General features: G+C 34.1%; 1 protein-coding gene, 1 long non-coding RNA gene and 1 other non-coding gene across 3 annotated transcripts; 2 read left to right on the top strand and 1 right to left on the bottom strand.

The window, feature by feature from the left end:
- Positions 1–1,126: 1,126 nt before the first annotated feature.
- On the top strand, positions 1,127–5,733 carry LOC107815088 (serine/threonine-protein kinase SAPK3-like). Its single transcript, XM_075253294.1, has 9 exons — positions 1,127–1,418; positions 2,051–2,125; positions 2,717–2,818; positions 3,024–3,077; positions 3,155–3,247; positions 3,336–3,428; positions 4,029–4,133; positions 4,410–4,508; positions 5,268–5,733. Exons 1-9 carry the CDS (start codon positions 1,296–1,298, stop codon positions 5,532–5,534), a joined length of 1,011 nt encoding a protein of 336 aa, XP_075109395.1. The 5' UTR covers positions 1,127–1,295; the 3' UTR covers positions 5,535–5,733.
- Positions 5,734–8,280: 2,547 nt separating this feature from the next.
- Positions 8,281–10,370, top strand: LOC107815087 (uncharacterized). The gene is made up of 2 exons (XR_012709366.1): positions 8,281–9,173; positions 10,177–10,370. It is a non-coding gene; the product is annotated as an uncharacterized LOC107815087 (long non-coding RNA).
- A 455-nt stretch (positions 10,371–10,825) lies between these two features.
- Positions 10,826–10,897, bottom strand: TRNAW-CCA (transfer RNA tryptophan (anticodon CCA)). Its single transcript has one exon. It is a non-coding gene; the product is annotated as a tRNA-Trp (tRNA).
- Positions 10,898–19,565: the final 8,668 nt, after the last annotated feature.

Genomic DNA, 19,565 nt, shown 5'->3' with positions numbered 1-19,565 from the left:
ATCAGCGTTAGTTGGATCAGTAAGTTTTCCAGATATTGGATAATTAAAAAAGATTATGATCGAGTATTTGTATTTCACATAAAATAAAATTTGTCATGAGAATGTATGTTAGAAGACTTAAAATAAGTAAGTGATGTGTCTAATCTTTAGCCTTTTAAGCTTTTATATTGTGCAATTCACATCATCAACACTTGTTAACTCTCCATTCAGATAACTATTCTGTTTAAACAAACAAAAAACAATAAAATGAAAAGAAAAACATTTTTGAAAGTTTCATAAGAACAATCTCATACCAACGAATTATATAAACAAGATGCAAAACACCAGTAATTGGTCGGTAAAAACTTAGTTTAGTAGAAACCCAAGAATGGATAATATTCTTTAAAAAGCTAGAACAACCCCCACGTGACTAACAAATAACAAGGCTCCATACTTAATAAAAGAATTTAAATTATATATATTGTTAATGTAAAAAAAATATGCTCCATTTGTATACTTAAATTATGATAGCAAGGTAGTTTTTGTTTTTATCGATCAGATTATTAAATACTATTCTCTCCATTTCAAAGTAGGTGAGGTACTTTCCTTTAGTCTATTTCAAAATAAATGACACATTTCTAAATTTGGAAATAATTCAACTTTAAACTCTTCATTTTACCCTTAATGAGAAGCTTTTATAACCACACAAATGTCGTGACCCCATAAAGCTTTTACCCCTTGAACTTTTAAGACCACAAATTTCAAAAGTTATTCCTTTTTTTCTTAAATTCCGTACCGAGTCAAACTAGCTCATCTAAATTGAAACCGGAGAGAGTATATTGTTTATCTTAGAGATTTACGTAATTGTTTTACAAGTAACTTGATTATATAAATAACTTTTACATCGTTAGTACATGAAACTTCAAATCGTTTGGAATCTTAAACAATACTGAAAACTAAAAAGGTTATCCGACAACCATTTATTACAATCTTAAACTAGACAAACAATACAGAATCTTTTCAAGAAAATGTCTTCATAATTTGAATGAACTTTGAAGTTTGAAGCCAACCCCTTAATAATTAGTATTATAAGTGTCCTTTAATATTATATATACAAATGTTCATGTATTCTCAAGGTTGTTTTAATATTTCAAAACAATTTTCATCATATATAAAAGAGAGTTGAGTAAAGTCATTTAACTGGAATTGGTCAAGAAGTCTAGTTGCTTTGTTAAAGAAAAAGGTCTTTTGTGAGTGATTTTTCATTTCAAACTATCAAAATTGTTTTATTTGCTGATTTTGAGTCGAGTTGAAAAATGGAGGAGAGGTATGAGCCATTGAAAAAACTTGGTTCTGGGCATTTTGGGGTGGCTAGACTTGTCAAAGACAAGAAAACAAAGGAACTTGTTGCTGTCAAATATATTGAAAGAGGACAAAAGGTAATTTTCCTTATTAAGTATTTTGCTTCTAATTCAATGATTTTCCCCTTGTTTGGGGAAGTACTGAATTTATTGTGTTATTATCTGTTTCAACACTTCTATTTAAACATCGTAAGCGCATATTTATAACATCAATTTCTACATGTAAATGTGTACTAATGCTTGCTAGGCTGTTTACATTACACCGTTAGGGCTTCGACCCTTTTTCGGATCCTGCGTGAATGTCGGATGCTTTATGTATCGGACTGCTCCTTTTTTTCCGCATGTAAAAACGTTTTTGAGCACTTAATATTTATCCGCTACTTCCAATCAGCTAAACCAAGCGGACTCTTACTCGATTGATCTTTCTACTGTACTCTTGTACTGGTGTCTGGTTAAGATTGAAATTTGTGCCATTTGCTCTTTCAAATGACCAAATGTAGGTTGTATTAAGTTTGATTATTACATGTTTACAATCTGAGGTATTATAAAGGGAGAAGAGGATTTTGATAACACTTGACTTTGCAAGTGGAAAAATACCTAAGCTTTATCTCCCCTTATTATTTACTGTATAACGAGAGTTTGTTATGTTTTTTTTTTAAAATTATTATGTTAGCCTTTTAAACAGATACAGATTCTTTTTTTTGTTTCAGATTGATAAGAATGGGCAGAGGGAAATTATAAATCATAGATCATTAAAGCATCCCAATATTGTCAGATTTAAAGAGGTAAATACCTACTCTTCTATTGCTATGAATACTTGATTTTATTAAAACGAAAATGTCCAAATCTTCCCTTGTACTATTCCAAATTGTTTAATTTTGCTATCCTTTAAAATTTTGGTCAATTTATATCCTTGTTATTAGCAAATCGTCTTGTATTGACCATTATCATTACTTGAGCTGAAACGTGAAATGGATGGACTCCATGTGTCCAAATTCTTCGAGAAAAAAGGATTTTATTTACCCCTCAACTTTTGACTATAGTTTAAAATTATCACTTAGGTTCGAGCTCCAAAAGAATCAAGGGCAATAACAAAACTTTTATAAGGTGGGGTAATATTAGGTCAAAAGTCCAACGGAGGACAAAGTTGCTCAAATTCAGATAGTACTTGGGCAAATTTGACCGTTACTTATGCAAATGCATTTTTTTTAATACTAAACTGAGTCGAGCGTCTATCGGAAATAACCTCTCTACTTTCCTAAGGTAGGGATAAGGTTTGCATACACATTTCGCTCCCCAGACCCCACTTGTGAGGAGCCATTTGCGTCGTTGTTAATTTCACGTATGGTTATTGAACGTGCGCGCTTTTGTTGCAGGTTTTGTTAACTCCAACACATTTAGCAATTGTTATGGAATATGCAGCAGGTGGTGAACTTTTTGCTAAAATATGCAGTGCTGGTAGATTTAGTGAAGATGAGGTTATAAAGATCTTAAATTCCTTATATTATTTCTGTATAAAAAATATGAAAATGTTAATAGTACTATCTATCTAAACAGCCTCTCTGCCATCCAGGGTAGGGGTAAGGTCTACGTACATATTACCCTCCCCAGACTTTATTTGTGGGATCCCATTGTGTTGTTTTTATAGTACTAATCTTCATTCTTGTTTTTTCAAAAAAACAGGCTCGCTTCTTCTTCCAACAGCTAATATCTGGAGTTAGTTACTGTCATTCAATGGTAAAATTCATAAATTGAAGTACTTTCGAATTTTGTTATGTTTGTTATTTTTTTTCATGAGTTTTTTTTTTCTTTAGGAAATTTGTCACAGGGATTTGAAGTTGGAGAATACACTCCTTGATGGAAGTCCAACGCCACGTGTAAAAATATGCGATTTTGGTTATTCCAAGGTTTCTTATTTTCTGTTACGAAATTCGTCGCTAATCTTTTCTTTAGTAAGATAATAGGCAGTAACTATACATTTTCTTTGTCATATAGTCTGGTTTGTTGCATTCACAACCCAAGTCGGCTGTTGGAACACCGGCTTATATTGCACCTGAGGTCCTCTCGCGGAAGGAATATGATGGGAAGGTACGAATACTCTTTTTAGATTATTACAGGAAAAAAAAAATGAACCTTGAGTTTAACTTAACAGTCGAAGACTGACTGCCTTTACCATATAAGAAGAGAACAACTCATTCTTGTTACACTCACATTTTTCACATGCATATACATGTTTCGTATTGAAAATATCGGGTTTAGTTGAATCCGAAACTAATAAGCTACATCTGCCACTGTTTCACTGGGGACATTATGCTCATTTGAAAGTTCTATATAAGAAGAGAACAACTCATACACGTTACATTCACGTTTTCAACACGTATATACATGTTCCGTATCTGAAGGAGAGCTTTGGTGTAACTGGTAAAGTTGCTGCCATGTGACCAGGAGGTCACGGGTTCGAGCGGTGGAAACAACCTCTTGCAAAAATGCAGGTTAAGGCAGACCCGTGCGATCCGACCCTTCTCCGGACCCTGCATATAGGGGAGCTTAGTGCACCAGGCTGCTCTTATATACATGTTACATGTCGAAAATGTCAAGTTCAGTTGAATCCGTAGCTAATAAGCTACATCCGCCACTGTTTAATTCACTAGGAACATTCTGTTCATTTGAAAGTTCTATATTTTACAGATTGCAGATGTGTGGTCATGTGGGGTGACACTATATGTGATGTTAGTAGGAGCATACCCTTTTGAAGATCCTGAAGATCCAAGAAATTTTCGTAAAACCATTGAGGTTAGTTTATGAAGTTTTTGATTTGAGTTCTCAACTGATGTTTTAATATTCTGTTAACTGATACAGTCAAATCTTTCTATAACAGCCGCGTTTATTTCGATATTTTTTGGATGCTTTAGTGAAATGTTGTCATAGATGACATATATTATAACGTAACATAAAAAATCGGTTCGAGAAAAACTTGGCTTTTATTTTATAGATCAAAGAGGTCTGACTGTATATAATTGTTGTGTCATTTAGCAGCTTAAGGATTTATCCTTTCTTTTTCTTTTTCAGAGAATAAAGAATGCTCAGTACTCTATACCAGATTATGTAAGAATATCTGCTGAATGTAGAAACCTCATCTCTGGAATTTTTGTCGCAAACCCCTCCAAGGTAACTCTCTTTTCTTGAAATATGTCAAATGTGTACAAGGTTTTAGTGAAAGATTCATAAATTAGGTTGTTTGTAATCAATAACGCTTCGTTGAATATCATATATAATATTGGAATAAGATGAGTTTAAATGAAGCGACATGGATGGTTAAGAGTCATACAACACCCGACTTGCTTTGGAATAAGTAGTGGCTTTCACAACATTTGGGCAAGCAGTATCGTCTTATTGTCATAATTCGGTGTTTAAGCAGTTTAGTTTTGGATGTCGTGATTTTAAGGCTTTACTTCATATCACAAAATGATTTTTTTTTACGTAGTGTCGGATGGCTTCCCTTGCTAAAGGGTGTCTCCACCACTGGATTAAGACGTAATAGTAGTAGTAGTTGTTGTTTCATTGAATATCATATCACATGAGAAGTAAGTTCTCTTTGTTTTGCATAGTTATTTGGGGCTAGAACTATTCGTATTGGGCAGAGGCGGACCTATGCAATAGGTAGAGGGTCACTGACAGTCGTAAGTTGGACAAGGGCAGACTTAATGTACGAGTTGGTATATGTTAAAAGTTCACTAAAGAAGTACAAATAATATATTCGAACCTAGTACATCAAATGAGTTGTGCTAGAATTCCAACTCGATTTCATAAAGTTCAAATCCTGAATCCGTCTCTGCTTTTGACAACAAATGATTGTACACACATTGTGCTATTGATTTGGCTTTGCTTAAATTAGCTTTTAAAAACATTTCAATTTTCAATGTACAGAGGATCACCATTCCAGAAATAAAGCAACATTCCTGGTTCCTAAAGAATCTGTCAAAAGACCTTATGGATTGTGAAAATTCAAGATTTGAAGAAATTTCAGATCAACCACAGCAACGCATGGAAGAAATATTGCGGATAATACAAGAGGCTAAGACCCCCGGAGAAGTGTCAAAACCCGACGTGCCAACAGACGTCGATGGCACGGAGGGTGACCTCGAGTCTGAAATTGACACAAGCGACGATTTTTTGGATCCTCATAGAGAGTGAGTTTAAAAATAGAACGATATGAAATATCGAGAATTCATATAGTTGATCCCGAATTGACCGGAATAAAGACGTTGTTGTTGTTGTAGAAGTAGTATCTGAAGGTCACATGGATTAATAAATTGAGTATGACTAGTAAATATGGGATTTACTATTGTTGATTGAATGATCTTTATTACTACTTGATAAAACTTTTCAAATATAACGGCTTGATTATTCAATAATGTCAATTGTCAAAGATTGAAATCCATACTTCACTTAAGTCATTAATCCCATGTTTCACTGGGTTCGTTTGGTAGGATTTTATTAGGGAAAACGATATATGTTTTAGCTTTAGTATTACTAATACCGTGTTTGGTAGTATTTTCCGTTTTATTTTTATATATAGTAAACCATGGCCAGTGGCGGAGGGGTGTCAATCAATACTCTTTCACCCGAAAATTACATTTATTGGTAGATAATTCTTTTTGTTCCATATATATTTACTATATGTTGACTTCCCTTAACTTTTACGGTATATCTAATTTTTATATTTAACATCCTTTCGTGAAAATTTTGGCTCTGCCACTGACCATGATTTTTAATATATGGATAAGCATGTATAAAGATAGAATTACCCTTTCAAAACCTTTAATACACAAAACCGTTTCGATAAAAAATAATCCTAGCATAACTAATCTCAACATTACTAGACCAACATTACTAATATACCCTATGCAATATTATTCTTATACACCCTACCAAACGACTCCAAAGTGTTCTTGAAATCAAACGTTGTAGGCTATAAATAATAGTCAACAAGAAGCAATTATTCCTGTTTGTCTTCATCACTTGCTTGACATCTACTTCTTTTACATAGAAAAAAAAAAAAAAAGGAAACTTCCCAAGTCAACGAGAAAGTATATCACTACTAGAAAAATGACTCAAACAGGAAAAATTCATTGATTTTCGATCGACTTTAATTCGTCGAAATTAGGTTGGTCGGTAATAATAGCGATAGAAGCCGATCGTAATTTTTGACCGATTTCGATCAGTCAATAAAATTTCACAAGCGGCCAAAAAATAAATTGCCGAAAAAATCGATTTGGCGCAGTCAGGTTTGACCGAATTTCTAGTAGTGCTACTTTATCTACTTGAAGTTGCATGACATTAGTGCTGTTTGTGGAGTCAAAAACAACATTTTTATTCATCATAACTTTTTTAATATGTTTTTAAAATATTTCTCACTAGGAAAACTTATAATTTAATTTGTAGGAAATATATGTAGTTTCTGATTATCTTATTTTTTTATTTAAATATTTTAAGGAAATTGTTGTCCGAACGGAGACCAAAATTGAATAAATTTGACCTTCATACCCAAAACCCGTTCATTCTTTTTGAAACGGAACAAGTATTGCTCTTTGGGCTTAGAAACTCTCTTAAGTTCATAAACTTTTATACTTCCAATCAAGCGCTCGAATTATACTTAAATACCTCTGATTGCAATCAAACTTTCCACACAAGCTTAATCTAACTACAGTCAAACCTTTCTATAACATCATCACTATGTAACAACACTTTACTATAAAAGCCAAGCTTTTTTGGAACCAATTTTTATGTTTTGTTATAATATATGTTCTCTATAACAGCACTCCGCTATAACATCCAAAAATATTCGGAACAAACGAGGCTGTATAGAGAGGTATGACTGTATAACAACACTTCACTATAAAAGCCAAGCTTCCGAAACCTATTTTTATGTTAAGTTAGTAATATATATTCTCTATAACTACACTTCGCTATAACCAGAGGCGGATCTAGGATTTTTAAAATATAGGTGCACCACTAAAGAAAAGGAAAAAAAATACTAAGTGGGAATTGATCTTTGTTCCTTTGGGTAAATAACTCAATATTCAACCAAGTGCACCATTCAGGCTTTGTGGAGCATGGGTGCCAACAAATAGTATTGGAATAATTCTAGAAAAAACATACATAAAATATCTAATTTGCCGGAGAGATCATGGGTTCACGTGCCCCGTAAACTAACCTATACATCCGCCTCTAACTATAACATTCAAAAATATTGGAACAAATAAGACTATTATAACGAGATTTGACGTATATGAACATATTCAAAGACTCGGAATACCAATCAGAGTCCTTTAACATCGAAGTCCACTCTTGATCAGACTAATAAACTCTTAAATTTTCAAAAAAAAAAAATTCATTTTTTTCCCGGAAAAAGAAAAGGAAAAACAAGTAGTGTCCCACAAAGTGTTTGGCACGCGGAATCCGTACTCACCGACTACACTAGAGCTATTCTGTTTTTTACGTTAATGCTTTGAATTTGTAATACCTATCTCTAAAATGATTATTTATACACATATGCGGATCCAGTATTTAAACTCTATGAGTTCTAATTTTAAAGTTTTTAAAATTGAACCCATTATATTTTTTAAATTATGGGTTCAAATCTACTATTTTTATAGTTTTAATAAATTTTTGTACATGAATTTTTATTCCGTGTTAAAAATTATGAGTTCAATTAAACTCATAACTAGCCCATTACATCCGCCCTGTATATATGGAAGAACAAGTCGTGCTTTCTTAAAGTCAAATAAATAACAAAAGGGGAAGATATTAAGTGCATCCAGCTCTAACAAGAGGGAAACTTCCTAAACCATACCCTCTTAGGCCATTTAAAAAATAACTTCAGATAATTGTCTGTAATAAGTAGAATTTATAATCTCAAGAAAATATAATTAGGTACTTGTTACAACATATAAAATTACGTCATAGTATAAAAATTCTTTAAATTGTTGGTATATACAAGGGCAAATTTATTGCCTAAAATATGGGGTACGTGAGATCATGGTCTTTCCATCAAACTAGACTATCAACGTGTGCTGGAGTTCCAACATAATATGTTGGAAGTTTATACGCAGGAGCTTCATAATCCAGCATATTATACTGGAACTTTCCGTGTTTCAGCAAAATAGTGACTATTTTTTAATGACTTTACAAACGCTGACTATTTTTTAAATTTCAGCCCGAAAACTGACTAGTCCGTGCTATTTTCACTTTTTTATATTGTCAGCCTATATAGCTTAAAAAAATTAATTATTAATATAATTTAACCAATTTTTGCAGGTTATCTACTTTATTTTCCAGGTAACCATTTTCACGTATTATGAACAATTATATGTAGTTATCTTTTAAATGACGTGATAGTATAATTTTACTGTTAAAAGTTAAACTCATAAGTTCAAACCAACTACTATAAAAAGGATAGGAGAGTTGGAACTTTATGGTTATAGGGAATATAGAGTGTGGAAAGTGAAATGGGAAAATCATGGGTTATGTTAATGGCCATATTATTGGTCCTATTTTTGTTGAATAATTTAGAATTGAAAATTATGGCAAGTGCAAAATTGAGTGAAACAGCATGTAAAGAAGAGAGACGAATTGGTATAAATTCTTGTAAACCTGTTTTGTATGGAAAACTTCCTTCTCCTATGTGTTGTGAACGTGTTAGGGTTACTCATATTGAATGTGTTTGTAGTGTTATTACTCCTAAATTGGCTGCTCTTATTGATATCAGTCGTGCTATTCGTCTTGTTGAAGGTTGTGGTCGAAGAGTCCCTCGAAAATTCAAGTGTGGAAGTAAGTTAATCTTTTTTTCTGTTTCGTCTCTCTTCTGTTAGAGATGAATTCAGGATTTAAATATATGTTTCGACTTAATCAGTATATATTTTGTATGTATAAAGTTAATCTCAAGTGGATGAGTTAGATTTAGTATCTTCTTATCTGTAGGTTTCTTTTACTATTATGTTGTTTCTTTTGCTTCTGCTATTTTATCATCTTATTTTGCAATTGTTTTGTGTATTTATTTGTTTCTTAGCCTCATATCTCCATATTTGTCTTGTTATTTCTTATCTTCCGTTGTTACTACTTTTTATTTCTGCTTATTTTATATATTTTCTTTATTGAGTTGAGAGTCTATCGGAAACAGTCTCTCTATCTTCATAGGATATGGTAAGGTCTGCGTACACTTTACCCTCTCTAAATCCTAAGTGTGAGATTTATTATTGTTATTTTATTGGATAAATTAGAATCTTGAGAAAGTCTCTCATTTATCTATCAATCATTATATTTATTCTATGTTGTTAGTTATATATATATATATATATATATATATATATATATATATATATATATATATATTTTATTTATGGAAATGGAATTTTGCGAACTTTTCCTTGAACTAGAGCATAATTTTGAGATCTTCGAATAGAATTAAGGATTTAATGTTACTGTTACAACAAGTAAAGATTAAATATTGCTCAGCTTTACTTTGATATTCTAAGAAGTCCTTCAATAGTTAAAAAAAAAAGTTTGGTCACTAAGCTTCCGTTATGTGCGGGGTCGGGGGAAGAGCCAGACCACAAAGATCTATTATATGCAGTTTTACCATGTAATTCTGTAAGAGACTATTTTTACGGCTCGAACCCGTGACCTCTTGGTCACATGACAACAATTTTATTAGTTACGCCAAGATTTTGCATGTTTCTTGAAAAGTTCTCGATAATTTGATTGACTATAATTGTTGTAGCTGAAATTCGTTTATTTTTTCTTTTGTTGTTAACTACTTACTCTAAATTTGCAGGTATTACCACACCACCATAAGGAATATAGTCAGCTTAATTGGCTTGCTGCTTGGTGTTTCTTCTCCTACTTTAGTTAATAATTAAGTTTTAATCCTCTAAGCTGTTTATGATTAGTACTAATACTAATGTAGTAATATATGGTTCTTCAGTTGGAAATAAATCAAGGAGGAGAATAGAATATGAGTTTAAATTATCGATGTATCGACGTATTTCACCTATTATATAAGATTGCTTTCCATATTTCTTAAGGTTGCCGATTAATATTTGTCTTTTAACTGACCTACTACTGTAATTTTTTTTTTAAGCTGTCAATGCATAAAACTTATATACACGAAAAATAAAACTAATCTAATCATAAGATTCTGCAAATTTTTTCACATGAGAGTTTTGCTTGAATCACTCAAAATAAAACATGTTATAACTCTAAAACATAAGCTAATAGGATAGTGAATTTTAGATACAAGGCGAAAAAATCCAAAATTTTCCAGTTTTTCCCTGCTTTATTCACGTCCGAACCAGTGAAAGCAATAGCTAAAAAATATAATATATATAATAAATAATAATAATAATAATAATAAAAAAAAAATGTGAAGGAATAGTTAAAAAAAAAAGAATAAAAAATGGAGGATCCGATTTGGATCGGGGGATTGAACCCGACGTGAATCGAACACGCAACCTTCTGATCTGGAGTCAGACGCGCTACCATTGCGCCACGGATCCGGATGTTTATTAGCTACATCTAAATTTAATAAATGGACAAAACAAATATCTTATTCTTTCATTGACTTTTGTTATAAATTTCAAATAAAATAAATCCAATTAAAAAATTAAATTTTAATGAGAGTCTTTTAGCCACATTAGAAACTTTTATATTAGTAGAAAAATTCTAATATATTTATTTTTATGTTGTATAATTTTGACCTAAAATGAGTTTGAGTGAAGAAATATGGTTAGTGAAAATTCATACACCCGACTTCACTTGTTTGAAATTTAGGCATCGGAAGCATTAATATTTTTATTGATAGTTTCGTCTTTTCTATTCTTGATTGCTGACAAATAGTTATAGAGTATGAAAAAATAATATCTTGTAGCTAAACAAATTTAATAACATCGGAAATGGATCTTAGGTAGTAAAATTTGATAGACTCAAATATGATGTCTTTAATTATGAAAATATACCAATTTAATCATCATTAACGAACCTGTATTATTCTAACGGGAAGAAGTACCATATAGGGTAATATGTATTATCATTTCATTTTTCCATAGAAAAATGAATTATTGAGAATTCTTCGAACCATAGGCCTTCAAAATAAATACATTCAAACTCTCTATAATAGCATTCCTATATAACAACACTTTACTATAAAAGCTAAGCTTTTTTCGAAACCAACTTTTATATTATGTAATAATATATGTTATCTATAATAATATTTCGCTATAACAACCAAAATATCCAGAACAAACGAGGCTGTTATAGAAAGATTTGACTATATCTCCAACATGCAGTACAAGAAAAGATTTTATCTTGATAGACAAAAAACTTTCAAGAAAATACATCTAAAAGCATTTTTGTGAGGTTAGATGATTTTGTGGCATTTTCACGAACTAAAATTAAAGATTCCTACAATAACATTACAATTTACACGTTTGTAATAATGGATAACACAAGATTTCGGGAATAGAAAAAATTCTGATATGAGACGTTTTCCCTTTAATTTGTTTACGTAATACGAATCCGAATAAGTCAGGCCTCAAAGCAAATACCCGACACCCAATAACAACAACGTCAAACCCAGCTTAATTTCATATGTGGGAAGGGTCATGTGTACGCAGTCTTATCCCTATCCTATAAAGGCAGAGAGGTTATTTTCGATGCACCCTTGGCTTAAGGACCGATAAAAATAAAGCAACAAACAATAACATCCAGGGGCGGATCTACATATATAAAAATAGGGTGCTCGGGCACCCATTAACCTCGACCCCGAACACGTATAATTATATAGAGAATTTAATAAAAGGGATATAATAAAATAGCAAGCACCCAAATAACAAAAGACTTGGTGGGTACTTTGGTTATGATGGGTGTTGAAGGGCTCTAAAAGCCTATGGTCGAGAGATCGAATCTCACGCTCCTAGCTAGACTTTTTCCTCCATTTATCAAGCACTAACTTTCTTTTGCTCCAATTATCAGGTCTCTATTTTGCTCTTTAAGTTTTTTCTGGCGACTTTTGTTTATCAAATACTACTACTTTTATTCTTTTGGTTCTAACTTTGTTTTACCTTTTTTCTTTTAACTTTCTTTTGTTACTTGCTCCAATTACCTTTTATTCTTTTTTTTTTAACTTTCTTTTAAAAATCAAGAATTCCTCCAGAACCGTAAATTGTATTACTCATCACATATTTGGGGCGTCGTTCATATAGGTACTATAGTTTTCTCATTAATTTTTTTTTCTCCATATTTGTCACACCTCCTTTTTGCGCACCTACCCCGAAGGATAATGCACAAGGGAGTTTTTTCTAATTTAAGTGACATTATTCGAAATGGGATTATTTATTTATCTCAGAGTCGCCACTTGGGATAGATTTGACTTTTGGTGTCCCAAGTCACCGGTTTATCTTGACCCAATTCGAGGAAAATATTCGACTTTCCAAATGAAGTCTGTGAACCAAAAATTCTAAGTAAGGAATTCTGTTGACCCGAGGGAAGGTGTTAGGCACCCACGGATCCCGTGGTGCTAGCACGATCGCTTAAATTGTTGTAATGGCTAAATATCTGATTTTAATACATGTTATAACTTATGTACTTTATTAACTTTAAACCGCTTTTATTATTATTTTTAATAGAATTGCAACGTCGTGAAAACGCGTCTCGAACCACGTCGCAATCAATGCACCCGTGGTTGTTGACACATTTCGACTCCGTTGAGATTTGGATTTGGGTCACATAAATGTGCACCCGAGTTTAAGGAGGTAATATTATTAAGAACGCGCCTAAAGAGGCTAGCGTATTATTATTTTTGGGGAAGGCCGTGAAATTCGCTAAACGGTCATTCCGAATTCTAAGTATTTTATTATGGCCAATTATTGAGGGCCCCGCAATTTGCATTTTTTTATTATTTGGCGAGGCTCGTCTCTTCATTTTTTTTTTATTTTTGAAGGCCAACCTAAAGCAAACTACGATTTTCTATTTAATTTGTCTCTAATAATAAAAGAAGAAACCCTAATTATTTAGCCTATTTGAAAGGGCCAAATCCTTATAAATCCATTTCAGATCAGCCAGGCCCAATAACTAAATAAATAAAAATATATCATTTTAGCAACTCGTTCAAGACAGCCCATATTGTGTTCATAAGGGGGCTGGACGGTTTGAGCCCATAGTGAGCCCAGAAACATGACAACGGTTTCAATTTTCGAGGCATGCCAGTGTTTTATGCCCAAATAACCCTTTTTTAAATCAAATTGATGCTAGTCCTCAATCAATGGACACTCAGACCATTCAATTCATTTAACAGTGCACATATATGTAAACGTGAACATTAATTTCATTTATAAAGGGGTGGGGATGAGATGGCCTTTCAACATGCAAATGCAGCGTGTATTATTTCAGAGATGAGATGTATCTAGTGCTTTTGAATTCACAACGTATATAGTTGTATAAACTCGGCAATCCAAGTTAAAACTCAACTTCATGCTATTAAACTAACAAACTACATGAGTTAATGATGGATTCCTTTAAGCACAAATTAAATTATGACTCACTGTTTATGAATAAGGTATCCAATGCTAAATGAACTTGAATCATACTAAAAGCTATACTAAGCAGCTGTATTGACACAAATTTCCAATTACGCCAGCCCAGGACAGTCCAAGACTAACTACAAATGAATTGAAATTAGTCCACTACTCGACTGTTTAATGATTAATTTCAAAATGCAGATCTAGAACCAGTTGATTCTGTTGCTAAAGCTTTCAATTAAACTAATCACAAAATGACGTTATTAAGGCTATTAACTAAATAAAGTTCAGCAACTAGATAGTCCATTAACGGTCCAAAACAATTCTAATTATACAGTATACCATCCCAACCAATACCAATCGAAACTAAGCTATATTAAGTAATTACACATCAACTAATATCTATTTTGAAACACATGTACAGGGTAAGCTACATGAGCATAGATGTGGAGGCCAAGGCATGAATATTTCCATTTTCATCTTTCAAGTCAAAGCTACATCAAAGCTTAATTCGAATGTGTACCTGGAAATATGAAAAATGAGAATGAAGTATCAACAGCAGTAACTAGCAGGCCACACTAACCCAAATTCAAGCAGCACAGGGTCAGATTCGACTCTAGAACAACCTCGATGACCCAGAAATGAGAGAAGAAGACCAACTGAATGCTCAAATTAGACTCGATTAAAACCAAGCAAACTTGAAATTTCACCCAGAACTACCTCTGCCAGTAAACTACCCAATACAGTTTGACTAATACCCAAAATAGCTCGAATTCGAACCTTAGAATCAGTAGGAATCAGAATGAAACAATTAACCTGCAACTGATCTAATACTTTAATGCAACAGTACTCTATTTTTGTAGTTTTCTGATATTTTTCATTTTCTGTTTGGTTTTGAAGGGTTTTTTTTTGAATTTTTATTTTTTATTTTTTGTGTATTTGAATGTCAAATGCAGATTTCAAATTTTTTTTTTGAGAAAAGTGAGAGAGACTTTTCAATAGGAATCTTTTATGGCTGAAGTTCTCCTTTTCAGGGTTCTCCTCTTGTTTGATTTTTATAGGCCTTTTTGAAAAGAGGAGCCCTCCCCCTTCAAAATAAACAGGCTGCCCAGACTTAAAGTATAGTTCCTAATATGTCCTTTCCACCTTTTGTTGTCTAGGCATGAGTTTTCTTATTTAACAATCTCCTGAATTTCAAAAAGTAATGCATATCCTACTGTACAACAGGTTTCACTACCTATTTCATGTGCATTCTCAACTTTTATTATTAAAACTCATCCTACATCTGACTTCCCACCTTAAAGATGTCAGCCAGGATGTATTTGCACTATAGATTCCCTCTTTTGATTAAATTATTCATTAATTTAATGGTTCACTACATACTCAACTGGCAGTCCACTTAATCTAAACCCTTTTTAGGTTTTCAAATCCCAAACTAAACTCTAAAATCTACATTAAAACTGCAGCTATAACCAATTCAACTTCCTAAATTCTGGACTGAACTTCAACCACAGTGTGATCTTGACTCAAAACTATCCAATTATCCATTAAAACTCAGCAGTAAGTATATTAGGATTAAACAAACCCAGACAAAAGCAATTAACAGTGAGCTTAACTAATGAGTCGAGCATCAGCAAAGCGAATCGAATTCTTTAGCTGAACAAGGTGACGCGGTGAATATGTTTGAAGCTGCACTTAAAGCTAACACCTGGGGGCGAGACTCAGAAGGTGTTCCAGCAAAGTGGGCTGAAATGGTAGGATATCCTAGTGGGGTATTTGGATAACTTATGGGGATGTTGGAGGTCCCACTTGCCCTGGGAAAAAGCTCAGGGAATCCAGGGATCGCACTTGGCAGTTCTTTTCCATTGGCCCAAGCGTCCCACATTTCCATCATACAGAGACGCAGAATTCTATTTTCTTCAGCCGTTGCTGACTCAGAAGTTGGGATGGCCGAGATCGAACTATCCTCTGGAATAGGAACTGTTGGCAGAGGAGAAGACATTTCAACGCTTCCTTTTGACCTTGTGAAGTATGAATGTGAAGCCAGACTACCACAAAACCAACCACCTTACTATAGAACCTTTACAATAGTAAACAACAAACCAGTTAGTCTGAAGCAATTAACACATAGGAAATCGCACGTTGGGGTGTGATGCACCTATACAGTTAAATGTGTTTCTACATGTTTCGCAACGGCTGCATGTTTCATCCCGGCTCTGCTTATTTTCCCAATTTTCTTTTTCTTTCCACTTTTGGCTTTTGTACTTCTCCTTTTATTCCCTTTTTCCACTCTTTTCTTTCCTCTCTTTCCTTGCCCTTTTTTTTCGTTTTTCTTTTGGTTTTTCTTTGGCTCTCTTTTTCACATCCCTCTCTTATTTGAGTTATTTACAAAAATCGTGACCGGATCCGATGAGGATTGCCTACGTATCACGACGCCGCGTGAATTAGATCATTACGTATTTCAAGAAAAACAAGTGCGAAAAATAAAGAAACAATTTTTTGGGAATTTCAAATTTTCATTAATAAAACTCCTAAACTTTCTATTACAAAAGACTTCAAACTATTCATTTTCTTGGAATTTTAAAACTACCAACAGACTAAAAAAATAATTTCCAAAATGTAGACTCAATAAGTGAAAAATCATGAATACATCAATGCTTCGACTCCTGGGGCCCGTGGGACATCATTCGGTCTCACGGGCCTACGTGCAAGATCCCCTTGAAGCCGCTTCAAATCACTCATTATCTGGCGGACAAATGTCATTACAGCAGCGAAGAAAGTGGTCTGAGTCATATCCTCACATGCGTGGCATTTCATGACGATGTAGTCGGCAATGGCTCTAACCCTCTCTCGGACAATACCCTTTTCCTGAAATAAACGCCCGATTTGCTGATTCTGGGCTTCCAACACTTGAGTGTCATGATGATTTTGATTCCGCAATTATTGCATATCTTCGTCCATTTGGGCTATCAAAGCATAACAATGTTCCCTATCGGCTTTAAAATTCCTGGCCTGTTTGTCCGCCTCATTTTCAAGGGTGATTAGCTTTCTCTTTAAATTGGCGATTGTCCCCTCATATTTTCTTTTCATTTGTCGCTCAATCTCTGCCCGCCCTTCTGCATTCTCTGCCAATCGTGCTCGGACTTTTGTTAGACTAGCCTCAGATTTTTCTAGGTCATATTGACACTCAAGTACTTTCTTTCTCAAACCGCTTATAAGCCTTTCATCTGCCTGGCTTCTTTCCGGGTTTCTAGCAGCTATTCTCATTTTATGGATTTGAGCTTTGAGAGCTTCGTTTTCCTGAGTTGCTTTTCTTTTCCCCTTCATCTGCGGCAGCTTGGATACTGTGGCCAAATTTGAGGTCCCTGATTTGTCCCTCTAATTTACTTATCTTAGCCCTATAGCTTTCTTCTTTTGCCAACCAGCCCCACTGCTCCTATGAGTCATTAGTGAATTGTTGGACATGAGGTCTCTTAGCAGGTCTCTCGGGCTCTCGAGGAATTTGAAATCTTTTGCCAAACCAAACCATATAATTGGGGTCCACCTCACCTCTAGCTAGATCCCGCACCATAGTCTTGGGTTCGATAAATCTGCACTCATTCCAAACTTGGCGAACTCTTCCTTCTGGAAATACAGCCTTTGGGCCCAATTCGACGACATGTACACTCAAATCTTCGTCATGGGGGACGGTTTGAAATCTTCCTAGTTGGCGCAAAACCCTGTGAGGAGTATATGGTTGGATGCTCCGGATGCCCATTAGGAGAAAGTAGCACACTTTAGCTGACATGTATATGACTTCGGTGGCAGGGAGCCATCCGAACGTCCACTCAATTTTATCCGAAGTTAAAGAACTCAAGTGGGCAAACCAAGCTTCGGTACCCTCTGGAAATTCAACCCCCGCCACTCGGCTTTCAAATTCTTCGATGCAATCCAAACCGGTCATGTCGTAGTTCATATACCCGACGCGGTGGCAGAGATGTTCCAGTATCCACAGTTGTAGCAGTAAGTTGCAGCCTTGGAAGAATTTTCCCCCTTCTTGACAGATGGTCAAAGCTCGGTAAATCTCAGATAAGATCAGGGGAACTAATGTGCCATTAGCTTTCTTTATTGTGACATCCATTATTCCCATGAGGCCCAATTCTATGTTGTCGTCTTTTCGTGGACATATTATAACACCCAGGAATGCTACTATAAAAACTAAACCCCGCCTTGCCTCCCATTTATCTTTATTTTCGGCATGGGTCAGACCAGTATTCGGTGCTTCGAAACCATGGGGATTTCCATAGCGTTGGTACAAGAACTGGAAAGTGCAAAACCCTCCAGATAAATTCCCATCCTGAATATCCCGGCTAATACTCAACATATCCAGAAACTTGTGAGGAGATACTGGTCTCGGTGACACCGGGTACCGACTTCTAAGGTTTCCGCTAAGGCCGTCGTAACCCGCAATTTCCTCTAGCGTGGGTGTGAGCTCAAAATCAGAAAAGCGAAACACATTGCGAGTCGGATCCCAAAAAGGTATCAAGGCTTCAATCACGTCCAATCTTGGCTTGATGTTAAAAAGTCCGACAAGACCACCCAAAACTTTTATCACAGTTCCTCGGCTACCTTTTCCTAGGTCATTCCACCACATGTGGAGCTGTAAGGGGATCTCTTCAAGAGCTGCGAAGGGTTCGTTTTCATCTGTGCTCATCCTGCACATTTATTAGGGTGATTTAATTTAAAAGGTTATGACTCATTTTGACTCAAGAAAAGGTTATCACTATTTTTTTATTTTTTATTTTTTTAAAAAAAAATTCATGAAGAATCCGGCTTTGCAAATACGGCCTTTCAGCACTTCGGGGAAGAAGATTTTAAGGCTGTGTTTGCTAAACAGCCAAAACCTTTAAAAAAACTACTAAAGGTGGTTGTTCTTGCAAAAACGGCCTTCCGGCGCCCTTTTGGGGATATTCAACTATTTTAGACAAGAATGACATCATCTTCTTATTTACAATCAAAACAAAAAAAAATTGTTCTTTTTGGGCTACTTTTACAAAAATGAAGTTGGACCCTTCTTACGAAAGAAATGCTTTTAAATGAAATATTTTTGAATTTTGAATTTTCTTTTCAATTTTGAAAGAAGAATGAAAATATTTTTTGGATATTTGGAAGAAATTGTGTGTGTGTGTGTGTGTATATATATATATATATATATATATATATATATATATATATATATATATATATATATATATATATATATATTTTTAATAAAAACAATTAGGGTCTAAAGAAGCAGTAAAAGAAAATATTTTTGTATATATATATATATTTTTTTAAAAACAATTAGTTTCTAAAGAAGAAAGTAATGGAAAATATTTTTTTTTTTGGATTTTTTGAAAATTGGGGTTTAAAAAAAGACTTTTTATTTTCTTCCTCTGTTCTAGAAGTCGATCAACATGCAAGCCGAAACAAACAGATGCGCAAGTAGCACGTAAGATGCATCAGGATGGTCTATTTCATTTGGGTACACCTGTCCTAGACAGACCCAACCCCTGTGTTGAGTCTCCAAAGTCAAATGCACATGATGCAAACAAACGTTCCTACTAGGGATCCGGCAGAAGGCTTGTTATACTAGGTTTAAAAACCTGGGTTTATTGTTCTAGACCTG

Source organism: Nicotiana tabacum, chromosome 5 (genome assembly GCF_000715075.1).
Source record: "Nicotiana tabacum cultivar K326 chromosome 5, ASM71507v2, whole genome shotgun sequence".
Classification (NCBI taxonomy): domain Eukaryota; kingdom Viridiplantae; phylum Streptophyta; class Magnoliopsida; order Solanales; family Solanaceae; genus Nicotiana; species Nicotiana tabacum.
The sequence above is the reverse complement of the archived record's forward strand: the minus strand, read 5'-3'. Positions and strand labels throughout refer to the sequence as shown.